Below are 26,370 nucleotides of genomic sequence, written 5' to 3'. Positions count from 1 at the left end.
TTGGTGGGAGGAAGAAATCGGGGAGATCTGTGTGTTGGATTTGCTAGCCTGATTTTGCATTCCCTCTGGGGGAATAGGAAAGTGCTTTTGGTTTCCAGGACTGGGAACGGAGAGGGGGAGTCACTCTGTTTGGATTCACAGAGCTTGTGTCTGTGTATCTCTCCAGGAGCACCTGGAGGGGGGAAGGGAAAAAGGATTATTTCCCTTGGTTGTGAGACTCAAGGGATTTGGGTCTTGGGGTCCCCAGGGAAGGTTTTTCAGGGGGACCAGAGTGCCCCAAAACACTCTAATTTTTTGGGTGGTGGCAGCAGGTACCAGGTCCAAGCTGGTAACTAAGCTTGGAGGTTTTCATGCTAACCCCCATATTTTGGACGCTAAGGTCCAAATCTGGGACTAAGGTTATGACATCTTCCCATCCCGCAACTAACATATGGGGCCACCTCCCCTCCCACATGTGCTCATAGCCCCTGGAATGAGGTCCTCAGGCTCCCACTCTTAGTCTTAAAGGGCCAGTGTACCCTGCTATAGTGCTACTTGAAAATACTAGAAAATATTACATTATAAAGAGATTAATTAGAACTTTACTACTCATAAGTTTTGAAGTCAAGAGTAAAAGACATTTACTGATTGAAACCACTCCATTGAATTCAGTTCCTATTCTCCTCTCTATCACATTTCCTGCAGAAAGCTTGGTGAATGATGGAAACGATGACTAAGACAGAGTACTGGTTTTAAGATCTATTATACTCCATTCCCAGGCATCAGTTCAAAAATAAATTGTGTGCTGAGAAAAATGTACGGTATGTTTCAATTTCAAAACAAAGTTGGGGGTGGGGGAATACTGGGCTTGAACTGAAAAGGAATAACAGAGGGATGATAGAAGAGGATAGTTCATAGAAAACTAAAAGAACACAGACCTTGTTGCAGGGATACAATTTGGCCTACGTTCTTTATTCCTAACTCTCCCCAAAGTACATCTTCTTGAAGTCTATGTAACTACAATTATTCTAAGAAAAGGGGGGTTAGAAAATGCTGTGTATGAGCAGTTTAGCTGAATTAATGTTTGAGGAACTTTTCATTTCCTGATGGTTTGTGTTCTTATTTTAACAGAGCCGACTCAGTGTGGCATTAACATGGTTATTTTGTGGTTTTTTCCCCCCTACTTTGTGAGACTGAGCTAATGACATTTTACTGAGGATGGGGAGGAGGAGAATCAGAGTTTAAAGTTTACTTTGTAAGTGTGTCAAGTGAATGGCATAGTAGGAAATTTCAGTATGAGCATCTCTCTCTGGTGCTAATGACCTCGCTCCACCTTGTTTTTGGTCACTGTCACCCGGGCCCTTATTATTCCAATCTCAACCCTAATCCCTTGTACCTTGCAGGAATCAAATATGGTACCTCAGAGAGGTCATTCATATAGGCCTGTTTCTGAGTCCTGCAGCATCCAATGGGTGACGCTTCTAAAAGCTCTGGGGATTAAGTTTCATTTTCAGAAGTGATTTAGGCACTAAGCTGCCAATGAGGATTAGGATCTTAAGTGCCTGTGCCATCATGAAAAATGGGACTTAGGCGCCTGAATCAACTAGATGGCCTTGAAAATGTTACCCTAGTTCATTAAATTAGTCAATATTTAAAGACAAACTTGAAATGGAGTTATAACCTGTACTATTAAAACAGTTAGCACAACAAGTGTATCATACATCCACATCAGGAAGAAAGTAGATCTACTGTGTTCAGAGTAGATTATGGAACTGTGGTGGTTATGGTTATCATCAGGCTTTTCCTAGTGGAACTTTAACCCCTTTCTGTGAATGAATCATAGACTATCAGGGTTGGAAGGGACCTCATAAGGTCATCTAGTCCAACCCCCTCCTCAGAGCAGGACCAATCCCTAAACAGATTTTTACCCCAGTTCCCTAAATGGCCCCCTCAAGGATTGAGCTCATAACCCTGGGTTTAGCAGACCAATCCTTAAACCACTGAGCTATCCCTCCCCCTCAAGCAGTTGATTCTTTTAATGTATATAGTACCACTGGTATGTATAGCATTTTACAGACATAGCAGAAGATGGGGCTCCTTGTTCCAAAGATCTGTGGACCCAGTTCTTTGAGTTGCTGATCAGTGTCTCCTCTCAGGGGAAGACAACTGGGACAGTGACATTGTTTGCCAAGTAAAGCAGATTGTGACATGTAAGATGATGTGGTTTTATTCATATTCTACTTGTTTATGATCTTCTTGCTGTTTTATGTTTTTTTTAAGTAGTCCAATGCCCCAGCACCAATAGGTAGTAGTGGAAAGCTAGCTGAAATAAGCAAGCTTTGAACAGAGTTTTAAGCCTATCCTGACCAAGAGTAAAATACTGTAAAATGATACATGGGGAAATGAGACAGGATTTTCAGCACTGCTTGCTCTGTAATATGCTTGGCTAAAGGTGGTGAATAGGTTAGGGCATTGGCCTGGGATGTAGGAGGCCCAGCTTCACATCCTTGCTCTACCTAGTTCAAAGCAGGGTTTTTTATCCCAGATCACTCCAAATCAGGCAGAGCAGGGACTTAAGCCTGGATCTCCTAGCCACTGCGTTATACACTCTCTCTTTTTGAATAGAATTTCCACCCTGGAACTTAGAAATCTTTCCAATGAAGTGTCATCATCAAAATCGGTGTGTTTCGGTGAAATGTTTTAATTTAGATGAAATGACATTTTTTTTATGGAAAAATGTTCCTTTGGAAATTTTCTCACCAGCTCTAGTGGTGATGTTATGTGCAGGAGATATAATGGGATATAGGTACCAGAATTATTATTCTAAAAACTTGATATAGCAGACTGAAGAAATAGTTACTTTAGGTCTGTACTGTGCAGATTACTGTTTTGCTGCTCGAATGGTTATGACAAAATATGCACTGAGTTTACTGTAAGAAAAAGAATCCATATCTTCATAAGGATGTTGTGCTAAGAGACAAATATTCACTTCAAAAACATGTAGAGAAAAAATAACCGTGTCAGTTGAGCTCAGGAATACAGCATGTGCTTTGTCACATGTTGAGAAACTTGCTCTAAACTACACATACATTGTGGAACTGCTTAATTTAAACCTTGGTGGGGATAGCAGGACTCCAAACAAACATCACCGCATTCTCTTCCCGTCACAAACACTAAGTAACGTATTTGACATTCTTTTATTGTCAAATACATTGTTGAAGAACAAACATTTATTCTTGTTTAAAATGTGTGTATTAACTCTGGGCTCATGAAAGGGAGATGTGCTGTGTTTAGCAAGGGACAACTAGCTTCCCCATGCAGCTCAGTCCTGACCTGCAACTGTCCTGTACATGTTGGAGGCACTCTTGAATAACTGTACCACTGTGTTATATTAAGGTGACATGGACAAATGGGTGAGACTGTTAAACTCACTTTTACTTGTTAGATGGGTTAGATCACAGATCTTCAGAGGTGTTAGACTAGTGTGGTATTTCACTGTACCACTCAGTTCACTGGGTATGAAGAATGAGTAGTAGTGTTTCTTTTATTTGGCATGAGTAAAACCTGACACCTGCAGGTTTCTTCTTCTTGTCCCTGTTTTATAAATATCTTGCATCAAACGTTTCCAGGTAGCATTGTTGAAATCTGTTTATGCCACTTCTGATGTCTTTGCCTTTCGATTGTCAGTTTTGCATCACTTGTGGTTGTAAAATTGTCCAGGAACGGTATAAAAACAAATACACTGCAGTTTTTTGGAGCAATGTAACACTGAATTAAACAATTTGGATCTTTAATTCCTGTTGGTTGGCCTATTGTTCTGTTTTGAACATGATCACTTACTGGTAGTGGTGGAGCTTTGTTTTAAACTCACAGCCTGCAGCCTAATTAATAATGCACTATGTCAACAGACATGGCAAGAGAACATCATTTTGCTTTCTGGCCCCTTTATTCCCTTTCGACTAGAGATGAGCGCTAGCTGTGATGCCATGTACCATTTGGGATCTAGATTTTAAGTTTAGCCCATGTCTACTTTTATCTTTGATTTCAATACACTTGTTATATGTGAAACATGTAAATGTTATTCTGTTAGACTCCAACTGAAAAGATGGCTCATTGTTTTCCTATTAATATAATGAGTTTTTGGAACTTGAGCTGCAGTATAGCTAACAAATAATGAGCAAAAAGGGGGTTGTTTCTGCATACAAGATAGCTGCCTATAGAATTGCAGCACATTTATTGCTTCAGCCATTTTGAAGGGTCTGAGTTAGTGTATTTTTGTATATTTTCAATATTACCATGCAACAGTGTTCCTTGCAGAGAGTTTCCTCTTTGCTGTAGGAATATTCCTTTGACACTCAGACAATGACAGCTTCTCATAAAAGGAAGCTATTGGGATGTTCTCATCCTATTCAGGATACAGTAATACAAATAATAATAACAGTACACCACTACCTTATTCCATTAGCCACCTTCCATGTGCACACACTTTTCTCTAGTCCATTTACTACAATGTAGTCTGTGACTTTATGGTAGCCTGTGTTTTGATTACTAGTGTCTGTGCTTACTGAGGCTCCTGCTCCTCAAATTACAGTTCCAGTTATGCTTTCACAGTCAAATGAAGACTTAGAAGGCGCTTGTATTGCAAATGCCAGAAAACCCCTAGCAGCAGCTAAGAGGCAGTGGCCCATCTATGGCAGAACCATGATATATCATTTGGGCCACAGCCACACAACATTCCACCAATATTTGGGTCTTTCACTATCAGCATGGATCCTGGAACGATATTAGTACTGAGATGATGCAACTGGAAATGCTCTCCTGTCATGAACTATAGAATCAGTTTGTCATAATCGAGACATTTTATAATAGAAAACACATACAACTATAAATACAGATCAAGTCTTCCAAACAGCTGAGTCCCAGCATTCTTTCCCAGGTTTACAGGGTCCACACCTGTCTCTACAGCACAGACACATCTCCTGGGTGAATATGATAGTACAAGTAAACGTAGGGTTACATTCTCTAGCAGAGCACCAACAGTTACTGTGACAACTGCAAGTAAAAATGCCAGCAAGTGTGCAGTATGCGCCCACTCAGAGTGACATTTTGTGTGTTAGCAAGTGGCATTATCAGTGAACTTTAATGTTGCCTTTCAACAGATGTTACTATCCATACTCTTACTCTTATTTTTAATGTTAGTTTTAAAACAAAATGCAAATATCTCTTTATTTTCGGTATTTTTAAGGCATCGCCTTGTTAACTAATTTAAATTAACATTAACCCAAGCCTACAAATGGAAATGCAACATGATGAGGAATAGAGTTAGTTTGCTAGTCAAATACAAATCCAGGTATGCCTCCCAAATCACTTCTCTGATAGAGAGTCAAGGTTTGGTGGTGTAATTAGGGCACAGCTGGACTCATATGGAAATATGTTAGATTGGGAATCTGAACAGTGAATTATACATTAAAAATCAGGGGAAGTTCTTGTGTTCACAACTGGACATCTGTGGTCACTTTGCTTGTTGACGTACTCACCTCTCCTATTTGGGGCCTTATCTGTTATAAGTAGGGCTGTCGATTTAATCGCAGTTAACTCACGCGATTAACTCAAAAAATTAATCGTATTTAAAAAAATTAATTGTGATTAATCGCAGTTTTAATCACACTGTTAAACAATAGAATACCAATTGAAATTTATTAAATATTTTGGATGTTTCTTCTACATTTTCATATATATTGTATTCTGTGTTGTAATTGAAATCAAAGTGTATATTATTTTTATTACAAATATTTGCGCTGTAAAGATGTTACACAAAAGAAATAGTATTTTTCAATTCCTCTCATACAAGTTCTGTAGTGCAATCTTTTTGCCTGAAAGTGGAACTTACAAATGTAGATTTATTATTTTTTGGTACATAACTGCACTCACAAACAAAACAATGTAAAACTTCACAGCCTACAAGTCCACTCAGTCCTACTTCTTGTTCAGCCAATCGCTAAGACGAACAAGTTTGTTTACATTTACAGAAGATAGTGCTGCCCTCTTCTTATTTATAATGTCATCAAAAAATGAGAAGAGGCATTTGCATAGCACTTTTGTAGCCGGTATTGCAAGGTATTTACGTGTCAGATATGCTAAACATTCATATGCCCCTTCATGCTTCGGCCACCGTTCCAGAGGACATGCTTCCATGTTGAAGACACTCGTTTAAAAAAAAATGCGTTAATTAAATTTGTGACTGAACTCCTTGAGGGAGAATTGTATGACTCCTGTTCTGTTCTACCTGCATTCTCTCATATATTTCATGTTATAGGAATCTTGGATGATGACCCAGCACATGTTGTTCATTTTAAGAACACCTTTCACAGCAGATTTGGTGAAACGAATAGAAGATACCAATGTGAGATTTCTAAAGATAGCTACAGCACTCGACCCAAGGTTTAAGAATCTGAAGTGCCTTCTAATATCTGAGCGGGATGAGGTATGGAGCATGCTTTCAGAAGTCTTAAAAGAGCAACACTCCGATGCGGAAACTACAGAACCCAAACCACCAAAAAGAAAATCAGCCTTCTGCTGGTGGCATCCCGACTCAGATAATGAAAATGAACATGTTTCAGTCCACACTGCTGTTGGATGTTATTGAGCAGAACCCATCATCAGCATGGACATATGTCCCATGGAATTGTGGTAGAAGCATGAAGGGACATATGAATCTTTAGCGCATACTGGCACGTAAAATTTTGCGACAGCGGCTACAACACTACTATGAGAATGAGAATGCCCTGTTCTCACTGTCAACGTGACATTGTGTAAACAGAAGCACTGGAGCATTATTTCCTGCAAATGTAAACAAACTTGTTTGTCTGAGCGATTTGTTGAATAAGAAGTAGAACTGAGTAGACTTGCAGGCTCTAAAGCTCTTACATTGTTTTTATTTTTGAATGCAATGTTTTTTGTACATAATTCTCTACATTGTAAGTTCAATTTCATAATAAAGAGATTGTACTACAGTACTTGTATTACGTGAATTGAAAAATACTATTTTTGTTTTCTTACAGTGCAAATTACTTGTAATCTAAAATAAATATAGAGTGAACACTGTACACTTTGTATTCTGTGCTGTAACTGAATCAAATATTTGAAAATTTAGAAAACATTGAAAAATATTTTAAAAAATGATATTCTATTATTAACAGTGTGATTAATCACAATTATTTTTTTTTATGTCTTGACTGCCCTAGTTATAAATAATCAGTTTTGAACAGGTCTTTCCCCTCTGAGTTCAGCCAAGCAACCAAGGTAGCATAAGGATTACAAGAAGGCAGGAGTCCATTTGTACTATGTAGAGACAAAATTAGTCAGGAGCGTGTGCATTATCATGCTGGATCAGATGTGACTTGCCTAATGCTCTGTCTCCACTAGGGGCCAGTACCAGATGTGTCAGAGGAAGGTGCAGTAATAATCCCTGTGATTACTTCTAGAGGATTTGAATAAAAAAATATTTTGAAACCATTTTGTGACAATGTATTTACTTTCCATGTTGTTTTTCTCTCATTTCCATTAGTTTAATACGGGATTGAAAATATTCTGTTGAACCAGAAGAACAGGCATTAATTTTTTCCCTAGAAGTTGGCTATACTGAAATCAAGTGACCCAGATATCCAGAATGGCTTTCCTGCTACCTGCCTTTCAACTGTGGTGATGCATAGTGGGTGCAGCTCCAAATCAGATGTAGAAATAGTGAAATAACCCCTGACACTTGGGCTTTGTTTTGGACCAAGCCTGTGGCCAAATCATATTCAGCCATGGTCAAATAGTATCAAATGCTGCTCAGTTACAGCCAGAGGGCTGAAGTAAGTAAATAGGGTCATTTGGCTTCAAGGTGATATTAAACAGTGTCTTTAATTAACTCAGGACTGAAACTTATTATGGAACGCCATCAAAAAGACACAGAAAGGGATGCTGTTTACAGGGCAGAAGTATAATAGCCCCATAATCTGATTGTGATGACTCTCCAGATTCACATGACCTGCTGTAAATGGATACCTGTTATGCTTGTTGATGAGTTAGCTTTAAGCAAACAAACAATTTGGATCAGATGGGCTGTAAATCCCTATGGCCTGCTGTAATTAAAGGGATATATGTCTGCCCTGCTTAAATTCATGTTAAGCAAGAAAGGGGAGACTTCAAAGAGTCGGGGAGGATTCTCTGTTGTGAAAGAGTTTTGCTGAGTTGTCGTGGTTTGTGTATGGCTGTCTCTGATCAGAGCACGAACTCTTGTGGCATCTATACAAATAGATTGTAAACAGCATGGGCTTTCCCTTAAACTGTGTAAGCACTCGATACTAAGATTGCTCTGTGTTTTGGGAGAATGGTGTGTTCACCTTTTTCCTCCTTCTCTTTTACTTTTTTTCTCCTTTTCCATTCTTAACAAAGACAACAAGCCTAGAAGACAGCGTGTAGCCTGACTGTAAAACACCAAGCAAAACCCGCACTGCACTTAAACAGAAAGACTATACTTATTGGGAATAACATATCAGTAACTTTCTTATGAACTGAAGAACATTACAAAGTATGGCAAAGGCCTGGCATTGTTCCTGAAGGAAGGATGAGTGTGAGAAGACCCAAACTGCTAACTAGACTTGTGGCTCCTAGCACATGTGAAAAGCTGCTGACTAGCTTGATGGCCATGAAAAAGAGGAGGGAGGGAAGATCCACAACCAAAGAAGGAATTTATCTATTTGTTCCTCCTTTTATTATCTTCTTTTCTCTTCTTACTTTATATGTTTATCTGTTCTGTTGTCCCAGAATTAATTGTAATACAGTAAGATTTCAGAGTTCCGGACACCTCAGGAATGGAGATTGTTCGTAACTCTGAACAAAGTGTTATGGGATGCTCCTCAGGATGGACTGCTTGGAACGGGAGCTCAGAGCTGTGCCTGCAAACTTCAGTGTCTTCACCTCCTACCTGTAAGTGGCTGCCCGAAGAGTGGGGTTGTGCACAGGCAGCTAGTTCTAGCCCGTGGGGCACTGTGATGTCAGTGGGAATGCGGTGCAGGCTGTGACCCTTTAAAACTGAGCTGCTCCTCCAGAGTGCAGCATGCAGGCAGGAGCTTGGGCTCCAGCTCCAGCAGCTCTTGGTCCAGGCCAGGCTCCAGCAGGAGCTCAGGAAGTTTCTTTCCTGGTGGGGCAGGGAGGGGGAAGTGCGCACCTGGCTTACAAGCCTCAGATCCTGGCACTGATCCTGCTCAGGGGCTCACAGTTGTGCCTGTGAAACTCAGACTCTTCACCTCGTACCTGTAAGTGGCTGCCTACCCTGTGGCGGGGTGCAGGTGGACAGACAGGCAGTCCAGATGTCCCGACCTTTAAGATGCAATACAGGCACTGCACAGTATTTGCTTTTTATTTATTTTTTGACCGGTCAGTCTGTAACTCTGGTGTTTATATCTTTGAGGTTCTACTGTAGTGTGAGATTCTCTAATTAAATTGTGAAGTGACTACATGTTTTCAGAAAAGAATTAAAATTCAACATCAAAATAAACTGTGTTTAGAATACACTAAAAGCCAATGACTGTATGATTCAATTTTTTATCTAATAAAATACCACCAATTAACTGGAATTCCTCAGAACTCAAATGAAGAGGTATTTAGTGGGCCTGAGGCAAAAAGACTACTGAAAACAAAGCCAAAACATACACTTTTGCAGTTTCTTTCACAGCTTTTAGATGCCATGAACTCCTGAGAGTTCTCTAGAGTACTTCCAAAATAAAATCGGGTCGAGTCTTATTAAGTATATCTTTATCTTTTCCCTTGTAAGTACGCTTTCTCCTAGCATGACTATATCCTTCTAGGTTTCTGTGCTATCCACTAAGGGGCAGATTTTCAAAAGCAACTAAGGGGTTGAGGATCACAGGTCCCATTGAAAGTCAATGAGACTTATGCTCTTAGATCTCTTAGGATCTTTTGGGAAATCTCCCCCTTCATGTTTATTTGCGTTGGGTCTTGTAAATAATGAAAATAAATGTCATGACACTAGTCTTCTTTAACTGAAACAAATATTAAGGCATATCAGACTTGTCAAGTATCTTCGAGATATGTTACCATAGAGAATCCGTTACAAATGGCACTGTCTTGCTCACATTCACTGGAAAGAAACAGGACTTTGATTCTGCAGTTTGAGCCATGCTGATGGATCCCCACACTGGTGTCAGCGGAACACCATATGGACAAAAGGGTCTCCTGCACAGATCAGATTGCAGAATCAGGGCCTAGGAAAGTGCCAGTCTTTGGGTCACAATACCAAAGCCCTAAGGGAACCCTTTCTTTCCTGAGAAAAACTAGGAAGATTGCACACTTGTGGTGTCCAGTTAAGATTTCAGGTAGAATGAAACCATTAAATCACTGTATTCAGTATTTAAAACAAACCAACCAGCCCTTGAAAGTTAGGGCCACAAAGGCAAGGTATAGGATTCAAAATTTTTCTCAGTATCCTCCTGCTATGTACAATAAGGGATAGATCCTCAGCTGGTGTTGATTGTCCTACCTCCATTGAACTACGACAATTCACATTAGCTGAAGATCAGCCCCTGAGAGTCTGGGGGCCAGATTATCAAGGTGTAATGTAAACTTACAAGGCCAGCTTCACCCCTGTGTAACTTCCACTGAAGGGAGTTTGCACCAATTATACCAGAGATCAATTTTTCCCACTAAACTTTCTTTTGACAGAAATTGTGTGTATAGTTACATATACAGTGCATAATGTGTGTGTTGTATACATGTCCACGTTTTTAGGTGATTAGTGAATTTGAGTGCCTCTGTGTTTGGATGCTTTTCGTGAGGCACCTTAAATAAACACAATTTTCAGAGTACAGGTGTTCAGCACATCTGAAAATCCGACCCTTTTAAGATATCCCAAATTGTTCAGCAAAACCCGGAGTCATTTTGAAAGTTTCGGAAAATACATATAAAACCACAGGTGAGGGGAAGATGCCAGTGTTACAAACTTCAGAACCATGTGATAACTGAATTTATCATGCACCTTTGGCCTCCTCACCTGCTTCTACCCCTAATCCATCTCCTAGCTTCCAACAGCGACCATATTTTTAATGGTAGGATTAGAATGATTGTGAGGGCTATGTTTTAGGGTGACCAGATGTCCCAATATTTAACCCTTTGTCCCACGTCCCGATCAATGTGCGATCAGGATGCCATTTGTCCCAGTATTCAGGTAAGGAGGCGAGTGAGAGCGAGGCGCTGACTCCAGGGTTGGAGCACCCATGGGGAAGAATTGCAGCCACGCTCCCCCTCTCCTCACCTCCTTCTTCCCCCCTCTCCCCATCACACACTGCATCCCTGCTCCTTCCCCCATCCCAGCGCTTCCGGCTGCCTAACAGCTGTTTGGCTGCGCTTTCCAGGAGGGATGGGGGAGGAGCAGGGATGCGACACGCTCAGGGGAGGAAGTGGAGAAGAGGCAGGGCAGGGGCGGGAACTTGGGGGAAGGGGATGGAATGGGGGCGGAGCAAGGGCAGATGCATGGGTGGGAAAAGGAACGGGGTGGGCGAGCACTCACCCAGCAGAGGGGAAATCAGCACCATAGGGGCGAGTGGCGGGCGGGGAGGGTGAAGAGGCAAGTGGGCAGGCGGGGTGGGGGGGTGAGGAGGCGAGCGGTGGGTGGGAGACTGAGGAGGGATGGAGCAAGCCAGCAGGGGGCTGGGGGATGAGGAAGGGGCGGGGCGGGGGGGAGGCGAGCCAGGAGGGGCCCGGACTGGGGGCAGAGTAGAGGCAGAGCCCCTGGGAGGAGTGGAGAGCCCCTGGGAGAGGAGCGGAGGTGGACTCTTGGCAGGGCTAACAGCACCCCAATGTGTGCGATATTTTAGTGTTGTGATCTGGTCACCCTACTATGTCTGGGCATTTCAGCACTGCAGAATTTGGAAAATGGTGATTCCCGCACATTTGGCATGAATCTCCCTTCACACTCTGCGAATTCAACACCTCTTCAGTGAAATTATGTTGATTGAATAGGGTGCTTCATCCCAGAACTCAGAGCTATATTAAACAAGTCAGCTAAAACTAGTCTTTTCCTTTTTGATAAGGAAACACAGAGGAAATTTAAAAAAAGACTGTTAATGTGCAGTTTTCTGTGGGGCTTCCACAAGGCTCTGTCTTTGGTCCCCTTCTCTTCTCCCTCTACACTTTATCTCCTGACACAAATTCAACTTCCATCTCTGATGACTCATAGATCCACTTCTCTACTCCAGACCTGTCTCTCTGTGTCCAGACTAAAATCTCAGCTTGCCTCTCTCACATCTCCTTGTGGATATCTAGCTGTAGGCTCAAACGTAACATGGCTAAAATGGAGCACCTGATCTCCTTCCACCCCCAAAGCCCTCCCTAATTGATCACTGTGGACAACCCACAGTGTCACTCAGGCTTGTAACCTAGGCATCATCTTCCACTCAGATCCCTACCAAAGGCCTCACATCCAGTCTATATTGAAATCTTGCAGATTTTTTTCAGCATAACATCTCTAAGATATGGCCTTTCTTATCCATCCACACAGCTAAAACTCTTGTCCATTCTTGCATCTTGGTTACTGCATCAAACTTCTCTTTGAGCTAGATAAATGCAATATTGCCCCACTCATATAATAAAATCAAGAAGTCATCAAGTGCAGCCCCTGAGCAGAGACAGGGCTAAATAAATCTAGATCATCCATGACAGGTGTTGGTCCAACCTCTTCTTAAAAACTTCCAATGATAGTGTGACGGATTGACGCTATCCTGCACTATCCTGAACAAACTGTATGGAATTAAGATAAACTTTATTTAATTAAGTTAAACACACATTGAATTAGGGTAAACATCTTTTGAATTCATTGTATTACAAATGCAAATGTTTATGAACTATTATGAGATTGTATGGAACTTCTTTAGCAGAAATAGAAGATTAATGGAATCTCTGGAAGGTATGAGGAAGTTCAAAGGTATTTTTGAAGAAATACACGTGAAGCGGATTTCCTTAGGAAATACCTTGAGGTGAGGGGAATGCAAACTCTTCCCCCTCAAAGCCAACCTTTTGAAGATACACACTGGGAAGAGAGACATTTTGTATACTCCATACCTGCTTCTGAAAGCTCCAGTTCAAAGACCCCTGAACCGTATAAAAAGGGAACTGAACATGTTAGGAGTGTTCTTGTTCTGAGCTGAGGCTTTGATGAATTAGTAACCACAAGGATGCCATTGGGGCAGGGTATTAAAAAACTGAACTTGCCAGAGCACATGTGAGAGTTGGGATGAGCTCTGGTAAATTTATTAGCATACACGTAGGTTCTTTCATTGTTTTTAATGCTTTGTACCTTAAGGATAACATAGACTTGCTTAGAAAGAACTCTGTGGTGACTTATATCATTAGATTGTTATCTGTCTCTGAAGAGAAATCAGGCAGGCGTCCTGTCCCAACTTATCTGTGCTGGGAATTACACAGTGAAGGCAAGGAACTGTCCAGCCTGGGAATGCCCTTGTTGGAAGGGAAGAGAGGCAGCATCTGGGGAGGTGAAAGCCAAGACTGGGTGTTCTTGCTGGACCACTGAGAGGAAGTACAGGTGCAATTGCTCTGAATTGTAACAGACAGGGATTCCACAGCCTCCCTTGGAACTTAACTACACTTTTAGTTAGTTTTTCCTAATATCCAACCTTCACTTCCCTTGCTGCAGATTAAGCCCATTACTTCTTGTCCTACCTCCAGTGGACATGTAGAACAATTGATCGCTGTGCTCTTTACAACAGCCCTTAACTATTTGAGGACTGTTGTTAGGTCCCCGCTCAGTCTTCTTTTCTTAAGACGAAATGTGCCTAGTTTTTTGTTGCTTTTCTCTTGACCTTCTCCATGTTATCCACTTTTTTCCTAAATAGTGGCACCCAGAATTGGACACAATACTCCAGCTGAAGCCTTACCAGGCCGGGTAGAGTGGGACAATTACCTCCCGTGTCTTATATGTGATACTCCTGTTAATACACCCCAGAATATTAGCCATTTTCACAGTTGCATTACATTGTTGACTTATATTCCATTGGTGATCCACTATAGCACCTAGAACTTTTCAGCAATACTAACACCTAGCAAGTTATTCTGCATTTTGTAGCTGTACATTTGACTTTTCCTTCCTAAGTGTAATACTTTGTGCTTGTCTTTAATGAATTTCATTGTGTTGATTTCAGACCAATTCTCCAATTTGTCAAGGATGTTTTGAATTCTAATTGTGTTCTCCAAAGTGCTAGCAACCCCTCTGTTTCACTCTACTTGTTGTCACTCTGTTATCCAAGTCGTTAATTAATATATTGTCTGGTATTGGAACCAGTACAGACCTCTGTGTGATCCCCTAGATACACCTTCCCAATTTGACAGCAACCCATGGATAGCTACTCCCTGAGTACAGTCTTTCAACCACTTGTGCACTCGCTTTATAGTAATTTCCTCGAGACCACATTTCCTTAGTGTCTTACAAGAATGTCACATAGGACTGTGTCAAAAGCTAAAATCAAGATATATTATGTCTACTGCTTCCCCCGCAACCACTACACCAGTAACCCTGTCAAAGAACAAAATTAGGTTGGTTTGGCATCATTTGTTCTTGACAAATTCATACCGGCTATTCCTTATAACCCTATGATCCTCTAGGTGTTTACAAATTGTTTAATAATTTGTTCCAGTATCTTTCCAGGTATCAAAGTTAGGTTGACTGGTCTATAATTCTCCTGGTCCTCTTTGTTCCCCTTTAAAAGACAGGTACTATGTTTATGCTTCTCCAGTCCTCTGGGACCTTATCAGCCTTCCTTGATTCTCAAAGGTAATTACAAATGGTTCCAATATTGCTTCAGCTAGTTTCTTTAAATACCATAGGATGAATTTCATTGGTCTCAGCTGACTTAATACATCTAAATTATCTAAATATGATTTAACCAGTTCTTTCCCTGTTTTGGCTTGTGTTACTTCCCCCTTGTTGTTAACATTAACTGTGCTGAGTATCTGGTCTCCACTAACCTTTTTAGTGAAGAAAGAAGTTGAACTGGGTATTCATGCTCCAATACATCTGTTAGTCTATAAGGTGCCACAGGACTCGTCGTTGCTTTTTACAGATCCAGACTAACACAGCTACCCCTCTGATACCATTAAACACCTCAGCCTTCTTGATGTCATCAGTTAGTAGCTCTCCTTCCCTACTAAGTAGAGGACCTATGCCTTCCTTCATCTTTCTCTTGCTCCTAATGTGTTTAAAGAACACCTTCTTATTGCCTTTTATCTTCCTTGCTATGTGTAACCCATTTCCTGTCTGAGCCTTTCTGATTTTGTCCCTTCGTGCTTGTGCTAATTTTTGGTCACATGTCCACTTCTTATAGAATATCTTTTTTAATTTTCAGGTCATTAAAGAGCTTCTATGGAGCCATATTTACCTTTTACTAATCTTCCTGTCTTTCCTTCACAATGGGATGGTTTGCAATTGTGCATCTAATATTGTATCCTTGAGAAACAGTCGGCTCTGCTGAACTCCATTATCCCTTTGATTTTCTTCTTAAGGGACCTTACCGACAAGTTCTCGGAGCTTTATTAAAGTCTGCTTTTTTGAAGTCCGTTGTCCTTATTGTGCTGCTGTCATTGCTTCCTTTCCTTAGATCATGAAATCAATCATTTCATGAACCCTTTCACCCAAATTACCTTCCACCTTCAGATTTGCAACTAATTCCTCCTTTTTAGTTAGAATCAAGTCTAAAAATGGCTGTCCCCTGAGTTACTTCCTCTACTGTCAGAAACAAAATGTGGTCCCCAATATCCATTCAGAATTCTGCTGTAGAGGTCAGTTTCCTAGTCTGTGGCTTTAACCATTTCACCCTCTTTTTTTTTTTAATCATCCATTCACTCCCCCTTCTCTACAGTATCAACCGTAAACTCCTTGAATTCACTTTCAGGGTCAATCACCATCCGACCTATTTCTCATTCGTGATCGTACCATCAAATCTAGCCTCCAATTGGCCAATACTGCCAGCCTCCATTGTCCTCTTGTTAAATTTTTAAACAAGCACCTTCATGCTTTTTCCCATGCTGCACCTCATGCTTGGGAGGAGCACTCTGTAAACATCCCCAAAGCTACCTCACTATCCTCCTTCCAATCCCTCCTTGTTCTGTGTTTGTAGAGTGCCTAGTACCTTAGGATCCTAGCCATGACTGAGTAAATACAGTAACACAAATAAATAATGGTAATAATTAATGAGAGAAAGGCAGAGTGAAAGGTTATCCCAAGGGTTGTTCTCTGCTTTCCCTGGAATCCTTGAGTTTCTGAACCACTCTACAAAGCTGCAAAGCCCTCCCCTTTTGAGATGAGCACGTCAGGGGAATCTTGCAGAACTTATGGAATAGTTTTCCTTTCCCACAGTTTCTCTTTTGGAAAAGGAGCATGAGGCTCAAAAGGAAATGATTCCCTGGTGAAAAGAGCTAGATCACAATTTCCTGCTTGTACTGTGTTGAGAGAAAATTAGTTAAACAAAGGAAAAACTTTGCAAAACGCTAATATTTTGCTATCCAACTTGTTTGTTAAAAGCATGAGTGGGAAAATTGTGTTACATGCAGATTTAAAACAACGTAAAATAAAAAAGAGTATATATCCTATTTTATCCTTCTGTAGTGACAACTGGAGAAATAGATAATAGCTGCTGATTCTTCTTTAAGGATGGGCTGTGAAAGCGGAGCATTTCCCTTTCTCTAAATAATGTGTGTGTGACAAAGAGAACTCTCTAGATCCTAAATATCTGTATCCCCTCCCATATTTAGCATAGGCTCTTGGAGAAATTTATTGAAATGAATGAATATTGTAAAAAACAAGTGTTTGAACAACACCCTACCCTTTGTGGGCATTACCAGAAGCAAATGATAATGCTAAAAATTGCAAAAACTTTCATTTGAGACTGCAAGACCTCATTGCAAATATTAATTTAGCCTTACAACACCTTTGTAAGGCAAGTAAGTATTGTCATACAGGGACTTTAAATAATTTACTCAGAATGAGTAAATGGCAAAATGGGAAATAGAAACCAGGAGTTCTTAATCCCAGTAACCTCCTAAATCTGACTACTAGGGTACGTCTACACTACGGGATAATTCTGATTTTACTTAAACTGGTTTATAAAACAGATTGTATAAAGTCGAGTGCACGCGGCCACACTTAGCACATTAATTCGGCGGTGTGCGTCAATGGTCTGAGGCTAGCGTCGATTTCCCGGAGCGTTGCACTGTGGGGCTATTCCGTAGCTATCCCATAGTTCCCCCAGTCTCCCCCACCCCTTAGAATTCTGGGTTGAGAGCCCAGTGGCTGATGGGGCAAAAATCATTGTCGCGGGTGGTCTGGGTAAATGTAGTCAGTCATTCCTTCCTCCGGGGAAAGCAATGGCAGACAATCATTTCGCGCCCTTTTTCCCTGGATTGTCCTGGCAGACGCCATAGCATGGCAACCATGGAGCCCGTTCAGCCTTTTTTTTTTTTTGCAGTCACCGTATGTGTACTGGATGCCGCGGACAGAGGCGATACTCCAGCGCTACACAGCAGCATTCATTTGCTTTTGCATGATAGCAGAGATGGTTACCAGTCGTTCTGTACCGTCTGCTTCCAGGGTAATTTGGCAATGAGATGCGGTTATCTGTCCTTCTGTGCTGTCTGCTGCTATCATGGGTGCCCCTGGCTGAGGTCGGCCGGGTGCGCAAAAGCAAAACTGAGAATGACTCCCCGAGTCAATCCCTCCTTTATGGTTTCTAAAAATAGAGTCAGTCCTGCCTAGAATTTGGGGCAAGTGTACTAGAGAAGCAGTGTATCAGAGAGTACAGCTACTCCGTGTCAGATCCCGCAAAAATGATGAGCTACATGCCATTCACGGGGGGTGCCCCTGCAACAACCCCACCCGTTGCTTCCCTCCTCCTCCAACCTTCCTGGGCTACCGTGGCAGTGTCCCCCCCATTTGTGTCATGACGTTATAAAGAATGCAGGAATAAGAAACAGTGACTTGTTAATGAGATAAAATGAGGGGGAGGCAGCCTCCCCGTGCTATGACAGTCCAGGCAGGACATTAAGCGGTGCGGGGGAGAGGAGCCCAGCATCCCGCTGCTATGATAGTCCAGGCAGTACAGAATCTTTTCTTTACACCAGAAAGGGAGGGGGCTGATGGAGCTCAGCCCCCCGTGGCTAGGATGAACACAGTTACCAGTCGTTCTGTACCATCTACTGGGAATGACTAGGAATCATTCCTATTTTTACCCAGGCGCCCCTGAGGCCAGCCAGGGTATTCAGCAGTTATCAAGCATGTACCGTCTGCCACCAGGGAGGGGAGAGGAGTGGATACTGCTCTTCACTGCTGCAGCATCGTGTCTACCAGCAGCATTCAGTAGACATAGGGTGACATGAAAAAAAGTCAAGAAACAATTTCTTTCCCTTTTCTTTCACGTGGGGGGGGAAGGGAGTAAATTGACGAGCTATTCCCTGAACCACGCCGGACAATGTGTTTGACCATACAGGCATGGGAGCTCAGCCAAGAATGCAAATACTTTTCGGAGACTGCTGTGGACTGTGGGATAGTACCCCCTCCCTCCCTCCATGAGCGTCCGTTTGAGTCTCTGGCTTCCCGTTACGCTTGTCATGCAGCACTGTGTAGCCTGGAGATTTTTTTTTCAAACGCTTTGGCATTTTGTCTTCTGTAATGGAGCTCTGATAGAACAGGTTTGTTTCCCCATACAGCGATCAGATTCAGTATCTCCTGTACGGTCCATGCTGGAGCTCTTTTTGGATTTGGGACTGCATTGCCACCCGTGCTGATCAGAGCTCCACGCTGGGCAAACAGGAAGTGAAAATCAAAATTTCACGGGGCTTTTCCTATTTACCTGGCCACTGCATCCAAGCTGAGATTGCTGTCCAGAGTGGTCACAGTGGTGCACTGTGGGATACTGCCCGGAGGCCAATACCGTCGATTTGCGGCCACACTAACCCTAATCCGATATGGTAATACCGATTTTAGCGCTACTCCTCTCGTTGGGGAGGAGTAGAAACCGATATAAAGAGCCCTTTATATCAATATAAAGGGCCTCGTAGTGTGGACGGGTACAGTGTTAAATCGGTTTAACGCTGCTAAAATCGGTTTAAACGCGTAGTGTAGACCAGACCTTAGATTACATCCCTAGAAAAGCGATAAATAGCAAACACAACTCATAATGTTTCTTGCAAGAGTCAACCCATTAAATGTTTTATATAAAAGTACCTGTCAAAGGGTTTCAGAAGTGGTCTTTAGCAGTCTGTTACATACTAATCAGACAGTTCACTCAGAGTTACTAGTCACCATGTCAGTCTAACTCTGACCTAATAGTATTGTATGAGATACTATCATTGATACCGTGTGGGGCTATTGGTGTTTCAACCATAATATATACATCAATGGAATGAAGCCTCAAAGAGGTGTTGCAAGTGCTCAAATGAGGTAATTGGAAGGGTCTGATACATTATTAAGGTTTTGCCTCTACATTTGATATAATAGTGTGGAACAATCAACCTTGGTTATGGGTGCAAAAATATTTTTTAAAAGCTATTACATGTCAACGTTACAAAATATTTTGCTCATGTTAAGAGAAAGGAATAGATCTGAATTTAAAGGAATCAGGAGATCTGAATTCTGTGCCTCATTCTGGCATGACACACATTTCCTCTGTGAACTTGACCTAGTCACGTAGCCAAAAATTTTCACACTTGGGTGCCTCAAGTGAGGTATCTAAAATCCATATTTAGGCCTGGTCTATACCAAGTTTTATATAAACTGGCTGTGTATTAACTTAGGCTGGAAATTTGGAGAAGATTTCTAACTACTAGAGGAGTAGGGTGACCAGATAAAAAGTGTAAAAAATCAGGACAGGGAGTGGGGGGTAATAGGTGCCTGTATAAGAAAAAGCCCCCAAAATTGGGACTGTCCTTATAAAATCGTGACCTCTGGTCACCCTACAAAGGAGTGAGGTTCTGGAACAGCCTTCCAGTAGGAGTTATGGAGGTGAACAACTTGACAGGTTTTAAGATGGAGGTTGGTAAATTTATGAATGGAGATTATATAAGGTGGTTGTCTGCAACAGTAGAAGACTGGACTCAGGAGGTCCCTTCCCGTCCTACGTTACTATGTTTCAGTAAGGGCTGTGATCATTTTATTAAATTAGCTATGCTGGCATGACTCCACCCAAGTGTGAATGTAGTTATATGCTATAAAAGTGTCTCATACCACTTAGTTTATTCCCTTCCCATATGGGAATTATACCAATATAAACACCTTTATACATGACATGACAGCATCCACTTGAGGGGTGTTGTACTGATTTAACTAGACTGGCTTGGTTAAAATGGTGGCCACTGTGAAAGGAATGGATGGAGCCTTGGCTCTGCCTCCCTCAGCATGCCAGCAGCCAGTGCAGCTGTGCTGGCATGGCTGGGACCATACGCGCTGTGAGATAGGACTGAAGCAGGGTACGTTTCCCCTTAGAGCAGGAGGAAATTGGAAGGCAGCTTGTGACTATCTCTAAATCATAAATTGCTTCCCAGTCTGTTCCTGGAGCAGCGCAGCCCAATACACTGGGCTTGTGGCAAACAAAAAATGGAACCATCATATTTTTAAGCATGTTGAGTTTCTCTGATGGAAGGTGCTGCGTGTACAAAATATTATTATTGTTCCTCTGTTTCCCATTGTCTAAACCCTGCTGTTCACAATGACATTTTATATGTTATAAATAGCATGAGAATACTTAGTAAACAAGGCTCTGGGAATGATTAGTAACATTTAATTTGCAGAAGCTCAGAAATGATTTTTTTTTCATCTTTTTAAAGTGCTTTATGTAACGGGTGCCTTTTGTATTTCCTTTACTCTTCGTCACTGGCAACATTTTTCAATCTTTCCTGGGTTTGCAGCTGCATGGGCTTGCTCAATGAGAGCCATTAAAAATGTTTTCCCCTTTGGCCCCCTCCGGATAGCCATTCTTCACCCTCATGCCTACTACATCAACTTACTGCTTCTTCACTGCTCTCCCTAGCGCAGGCACTTTAGCTTGGCTTCGGATAATTCTATAGCAAGCCTTTTGTCTGCAGTGAGATTATTAACAGTCAGGTTAGGTCTTTGTTTATGTTTGTTTTTACACTATCATTTTTTCCCCCCTAAATTGCTGAGTTTTTCCAGAAAGGAGTAATTCTTAATAGGGAAGGTTTTGAAGTCATAAATCTGGACACTTTAAATAAATAAAGTGAAGTTGAAGGGGAAGAAAAAAAATTGCTTCTTTTTGTTACTATCTTGGTTTTGCAGCACAAGAGCAGCATAATTTTTGTTTTTAATTTTTATGTGTGACTTCTTTGTTGTGGTTAGATCACTGCTGCAACATACTGTGATGGTAGCATCTAATAAAATTATTGAACACTTGATTACCACTGTTAAATCAAAAGGATATGTGAAGTTTAGGTTAATTCTGAGGTTAATCCTTCTGCTATGGAAAATACAATTTTGAGAGTTCATTTCTGATGGAAATACATTTTTTTATTTTTTTGTAAGTACCATGCAATATATCTGGTAGGATGTTTGTCCCAGGAATCTTCGTTCTGTATGATGTGCTTGCAAGAAAACATTTGAATTTGCAAAGTTAAGGCAATCATAAATTCAACACAGAGATATTTTAATGCTCGTGTTAAATCATGGAGTAGTTTGTTTTTTATCATCAGGGAGGGAAATATATGTCTGGTTCTTTGTCTTCTGCATTTTGTGACAAAGGCAGCATTCCCATTTGAATTACTCTGCTCTATTCAAGCCCCCTCTGAGCCTATGGTTAACAGCAGTCAGTCTTTGCAGTGTCCTGACGTCATCCAGTGTATGCCTAAGCTATGCTATTGTCTTACTGAGAGCAGGGGCTGTGGATTGCAGTATCTGGTGTCTGCTACCTATTTCTGCCTCACTGCATCACAGAAGGGACACTGACCTCCCTTACCTCTTGGATTTAAAACAGCAGCTCCTGATTTTTGCTTCCTGAAGAAGACCTTTGCTTTGTTGTTGCAAGGAAAAGCTGTCTGCAGTGTGAAGCTTAGGAGAAGAGAATCTGGCAGCTTGACTTGGACTGCATTGTCTGGCTTCATGACCCCTGCTGTGTAGCACTCTCATCCTTCTCTCACACACTCCCTCTATCTCTCACTCTTTTTTTCTTTTTTCCTTCTTTAAATAGCAGCATCTGGGGCCAGCCATGTTTGGCACTGAATCTTCATGTAAGTAAATACATCCCACTTACATCCTTTTCTATTTAGAACAGGGCTTGTTGTATGAACATTGCATCCACAGTTGTTGCATTCTCTTTGCTGTAGGTTGTTAGCAAAAAACTGAGGTTCTAGCCTATTTACAAAGAGGCTAAAGATGCTGAGGGAAGCATCTGCCAGTTTCGATCTGTGTGTGCATCCTTGAGGCCAGCAGCGAGTCAGCTTAGGGCTGTCAGTGTTACTGAATCCAGGCCGCTGGAAGATGCAGAGAAAAATGCAATTTCACTTGAACGTGTTAATTGATAAGATCCCATCCTTCAATGATCTATTGTGGCAGAACCAGTAATGAATGTGTTACTCAGATGATAATGGGCATGTTTGAGGGAGTGAGAGAATGCTAAGGATTAGATCAGAAAGGGCTGAGAATAACAATTTAACCTGGGGGAAAAAGCTGGTGGTGGAATTGTTTTCTCTGTATTTTCTTTTATTTATTTTTTGTGGAGGGGAGGAGAGGGTTAAAGGGGGGGCTGTGAAAAAGGAGTCTTTTTTAAATTCTTTTGAAATACAAGAAACAAAACTGAATGGGCAGTTTGGGAGGAGGGCAAGAATTCTGAATATAGAGTAACATTTCAAAATAATGGGTAATGTGTTTGTTTGTTTCTAATCTCTGTGCTGGAAACTTAGAACTGTGTCTTGTGCCTAAAAGCAGTGGAGACAGGTCACTGGAAACAAGCTAGATGTGTTTCAATGTAAAGAACAATTGGTAACCTAGCAAAAGGGATGGAAGATTGTTACTAGGACCTGATTTATAATAATATTATTGGTGACAGACCGTGCAGTTACATAAAGACCTCTGGTATGCAGGGATTGTCCTCTGGCTAATAAAAAATGCTTCATGGTATCTACATATTTAATATTAATCTACATACTGTGTATCAAGAGCATTATCTACCTAAGCAGATGATAACCCTAGTTCATTTTGAGTTTCATTTATTCTTAATATACAGTGTTGTGCATTTCTAGTGTAGTTAGCATAGAACCTTGTTTGGCCATTAATCAGGAACGGTAACATGCTGGGCTACCTGGCGATCATGTAGTCTTAACCCTAAAGAACTTCATTCTTTCCAAAAGGATAATTGGTCCATTGATTCACTGTGGCAGCTTTCTACCTCCTGACACAATCCCTGATCAAGGTCAGGAAAAAAAAAAGAAAAAACAGATTTGCTCTTTAATTTCTTATGTTTTTCAAGTAATTTTTCCTGTATTACAGACATTAATTTCTGTTGCTGTTAGGATGACCAGATGTCCCCATTTTATAGGGACAGTCCCAATATTTGGTGCTTTGTCTTCTATAGGCACCTATTACACCTCCACCCCGTCCCAGTTTTTCACACTTGCTGTCTAGTGTTGCTGTATGCCTATTTGGAGATCCCAATCCACAGGTATAGAAACAAAATGCCTAATATTTGAGTTGAGTATAATCACAACACGTCAGGAATTCAGAGGCACAACTTGTGTGTGTGCAAATGTACACATTAATATATACAGTACGAAAAAAAGATCTGTGTGTGTTTGGTATTTTCTTTCAGAGAATGTGTTCCACATAGTTGCAAATTTAGTAGTAAATCCTATTATTCATTTGATGGGCCTCTTTTGTTTTAGAAAGTATATAATAAATGACTAGCTTATTTCTGTGCCACAGGACTTTTTGATAAAAGCACCCATGTGCTATCTGGTTTGCTCTGACAACAGCTGTGGTTGCTTTTGTTATCCATGGTGCCCAGATTATTGAATATAAAAAAGGGTGATTTGAGCTAGTATAAAAACCACCACTTACTTCGCAGAACGGCCTGTCAGGGCTGATGTATATTACTTGTCTAAAATAAAAAAAAATTAAAATTGGTCGGTCGTTGCAGTGAATTTCAGGCTGCAGAGCTGAACATGGGTTGTGCATTGCCCCACCCCTTCTAGCAAAGCGCACTCACCAGCAGGTGACTTTCAGAATTAAAGCCAATCAAGTCAGGCATTGCGGGGTCTTTCATCCATCTCTTCTTTCTGAGCCATCATCTTCCTTGTGTTTAAATTTTTCTTTCCCCTGTGTTTCTGTCTTTAGCCTTCTCTACATCAGGGCACAAGGACCTTTAACAAAGGGGAAGGTCTGAGACATCAGTGTTATGGCTGGAATTGGAAAGGACCTACTGTCACCTAGTCTGAGCTCCTGAATCATGATGGGAGGATAGTTCAGATTATTCCTAAAACCTCCCTAGGGTTGATGTGCCGTGTAGCCTTGTATAGTGGACTTGGTTGTGTTTTACAAAGAATAGTAATAATCATAGAAGAAAATTTAGAAAAAAAGTACTCTGAAGACCAATTTTTTGAAAGTCTAATTAACCAAATATCAGATTAAGCCTCTTTTGCCCTTTATTTTATTTTTCTTCTGAATCCTAAAGTCAGTGAGTGACAGCAGTCTAGCTACCAGGCTATAGAATTTTCCATCTTGATAGAACAATATTGTTTGGCTCATTATACTTGCATTATGTTTAAAAAAAAAATCCAGCACTACCACAACCTTGAGAACAATACAGAAGCAAGCCCCTGCCATCTGTCCAAAAAGCATGAAATTGACAGTAAGATTTTTATCACAGCTGTATATATGGTAATAGAGTTAAGAATTATAGCTTTCATATTTCATCTTGATAACATGATTCTCTCTCTCTCTCTTTTTTTATTTTTTTTAATATTGAGGATTTTATTTTAACAGATGTGTATATAAGAAGCAAACTCTGGGCTTTAAAACCCTATGTCTACCCACATTCAATATGATTGTCCTTTGGCTTTAGAAGTCAAATGTAGTGACCTATTCTGTGATTTCTGACAGTAGTCAGCAGCTCAATAAAAGACGATATGAGCATAATTGCAGAAACACAAGCATGTTCTTATCTGCTCATGAAGGAAGGAAAAGAAAGACAAACATAAGCCTAGGCTCATTATGTTGCTTGTAAAAATGGGAAACAGCCATGTAATATCAGTTATTATTAATTATATAAGAGTACAGTGTTAAGCAAAAATCACGACTGGCTCACGCAAACAGTTAAAAAATATTTTAACGTGAACACCACATTCTCCTTGCAGTTGTTTTCACTATTTCCCATTAGTTGCCTCGGATGCTTTGTGCTTATCTGTTTTCAGCCATAATGGCACCATGTTATTATTATACAGCAGGGTGCAAACTCCCATCCTGTGACCCTATCACAGCCGACTGGATGGATTTATCTGGTGGTTGGTTTGTTTGTTATTAGTATTGCCGTGACTGTTCAGATTCTGCAGAATGCAAAATGTTCTTTGATAAAAAGTTGGTGTTAATCCTATTGCTATGAATAGAATCTTTTTATACATGAAATGAAGTGGTGCTCTTATAGACAGAACTATCTCTGAAAATTTATGAACAGCCCCCATGCATATCAATCACCTTGAAACCTAAGTGACATATTAAGAGACAGCTTTTCCAATAACATAGCTATGCAATAGTGTGTCTGATTTGCAGATGCAGAAGCTACACTTGTACATGCAAATAAAATAATTAAACAGTTGAAAATAGACAAATAAGGAAAGGACAGAAATAGCAATGACCCTAACTTGCCCTATATCATTTTTCCCCACTGGAGGATACTGAATGTAACAGTAACTTTCCTAAGTAAAACATTAGCTCCCACTCTTACCCCCGTGACCTGCGGATGGATGTTCCACTCTGACATGGTTCATTACCATGCCTAAGCAGAAGGCAGCAGCAGTCTCCACATTTCCCCTGAGATGAGCTGTTTGTTTGGTGAGAGGAAGCAGGCAGCCCCCACTCCTTGCAATGTAATAACTCTTCCTCATCTCCTTTGCAGGAGGTTATAGGGGGGCTGTCTCTGAGTGCAGCTGCAGCCAAGGGAGGCCCTGACAACATGGCTCAGTTGAATCTGTGCTGTAAGGAAAAAGAGAGGGATAATATGGGATGATGAGACCCTAGGACCAGCATATGGGGGGCATGGGATACCTAGGATCTGCACCATGTTGTGAGCCAGACACTCTAGGCAGAACAGTTCAGGAGTAAAATTC

The 26,370-nt window shown here is 41.1% G+C and overlaps 1 protein-coding gene across 5 annotated transcripts in view; it reads left to right on the top strand.

The window, feature by feature from the left end:
• The window catches only part of ST7 (suppression of tumorigenicity 7), a 235,557-nt gene that overhangs the window by 42,719 nt on the left and 166,468 nt on the right, over positions 1-26,370 (top strand). The window contains exon 1 of one of the 5 annotated variants that reach the window (XM_050936219.1): positions 21,924-22,281. The exons of the other annotated variants lie outside the window; for them this stretch is intronic. Coding sequence (XP_050792176.1) covers positions 22,260-22,281 — 22 coding nt within the window. The 5' untranslated portion in view covers positions 21,924-22,259. Of the gene's footprint in view, positions 1-21,923; positions 22,282-26,370 lie in introns of those variants that run through there. 5 annotated transcript variants of the gene reach the window in all.

Source organism: Gopherus flavomarginatus, chromosome 1 (genome assembly GCF_025201925.1).
Source record: "Gopherus flavomarginatus isolate rGopFla2 chromosome 1, rGopFla2.mat.asm, whole genome shotgun sequence".
In the NCBI taxonomy this organism is placed as follows: Eukaryota; Metazoa; Chordata; order Testudines; family Testudinidae; genus Gopherus; species Gopherus flavomarginatus.
This window is presented reverse-complemented; position numbering and strand designations above follow the sequence as displayed.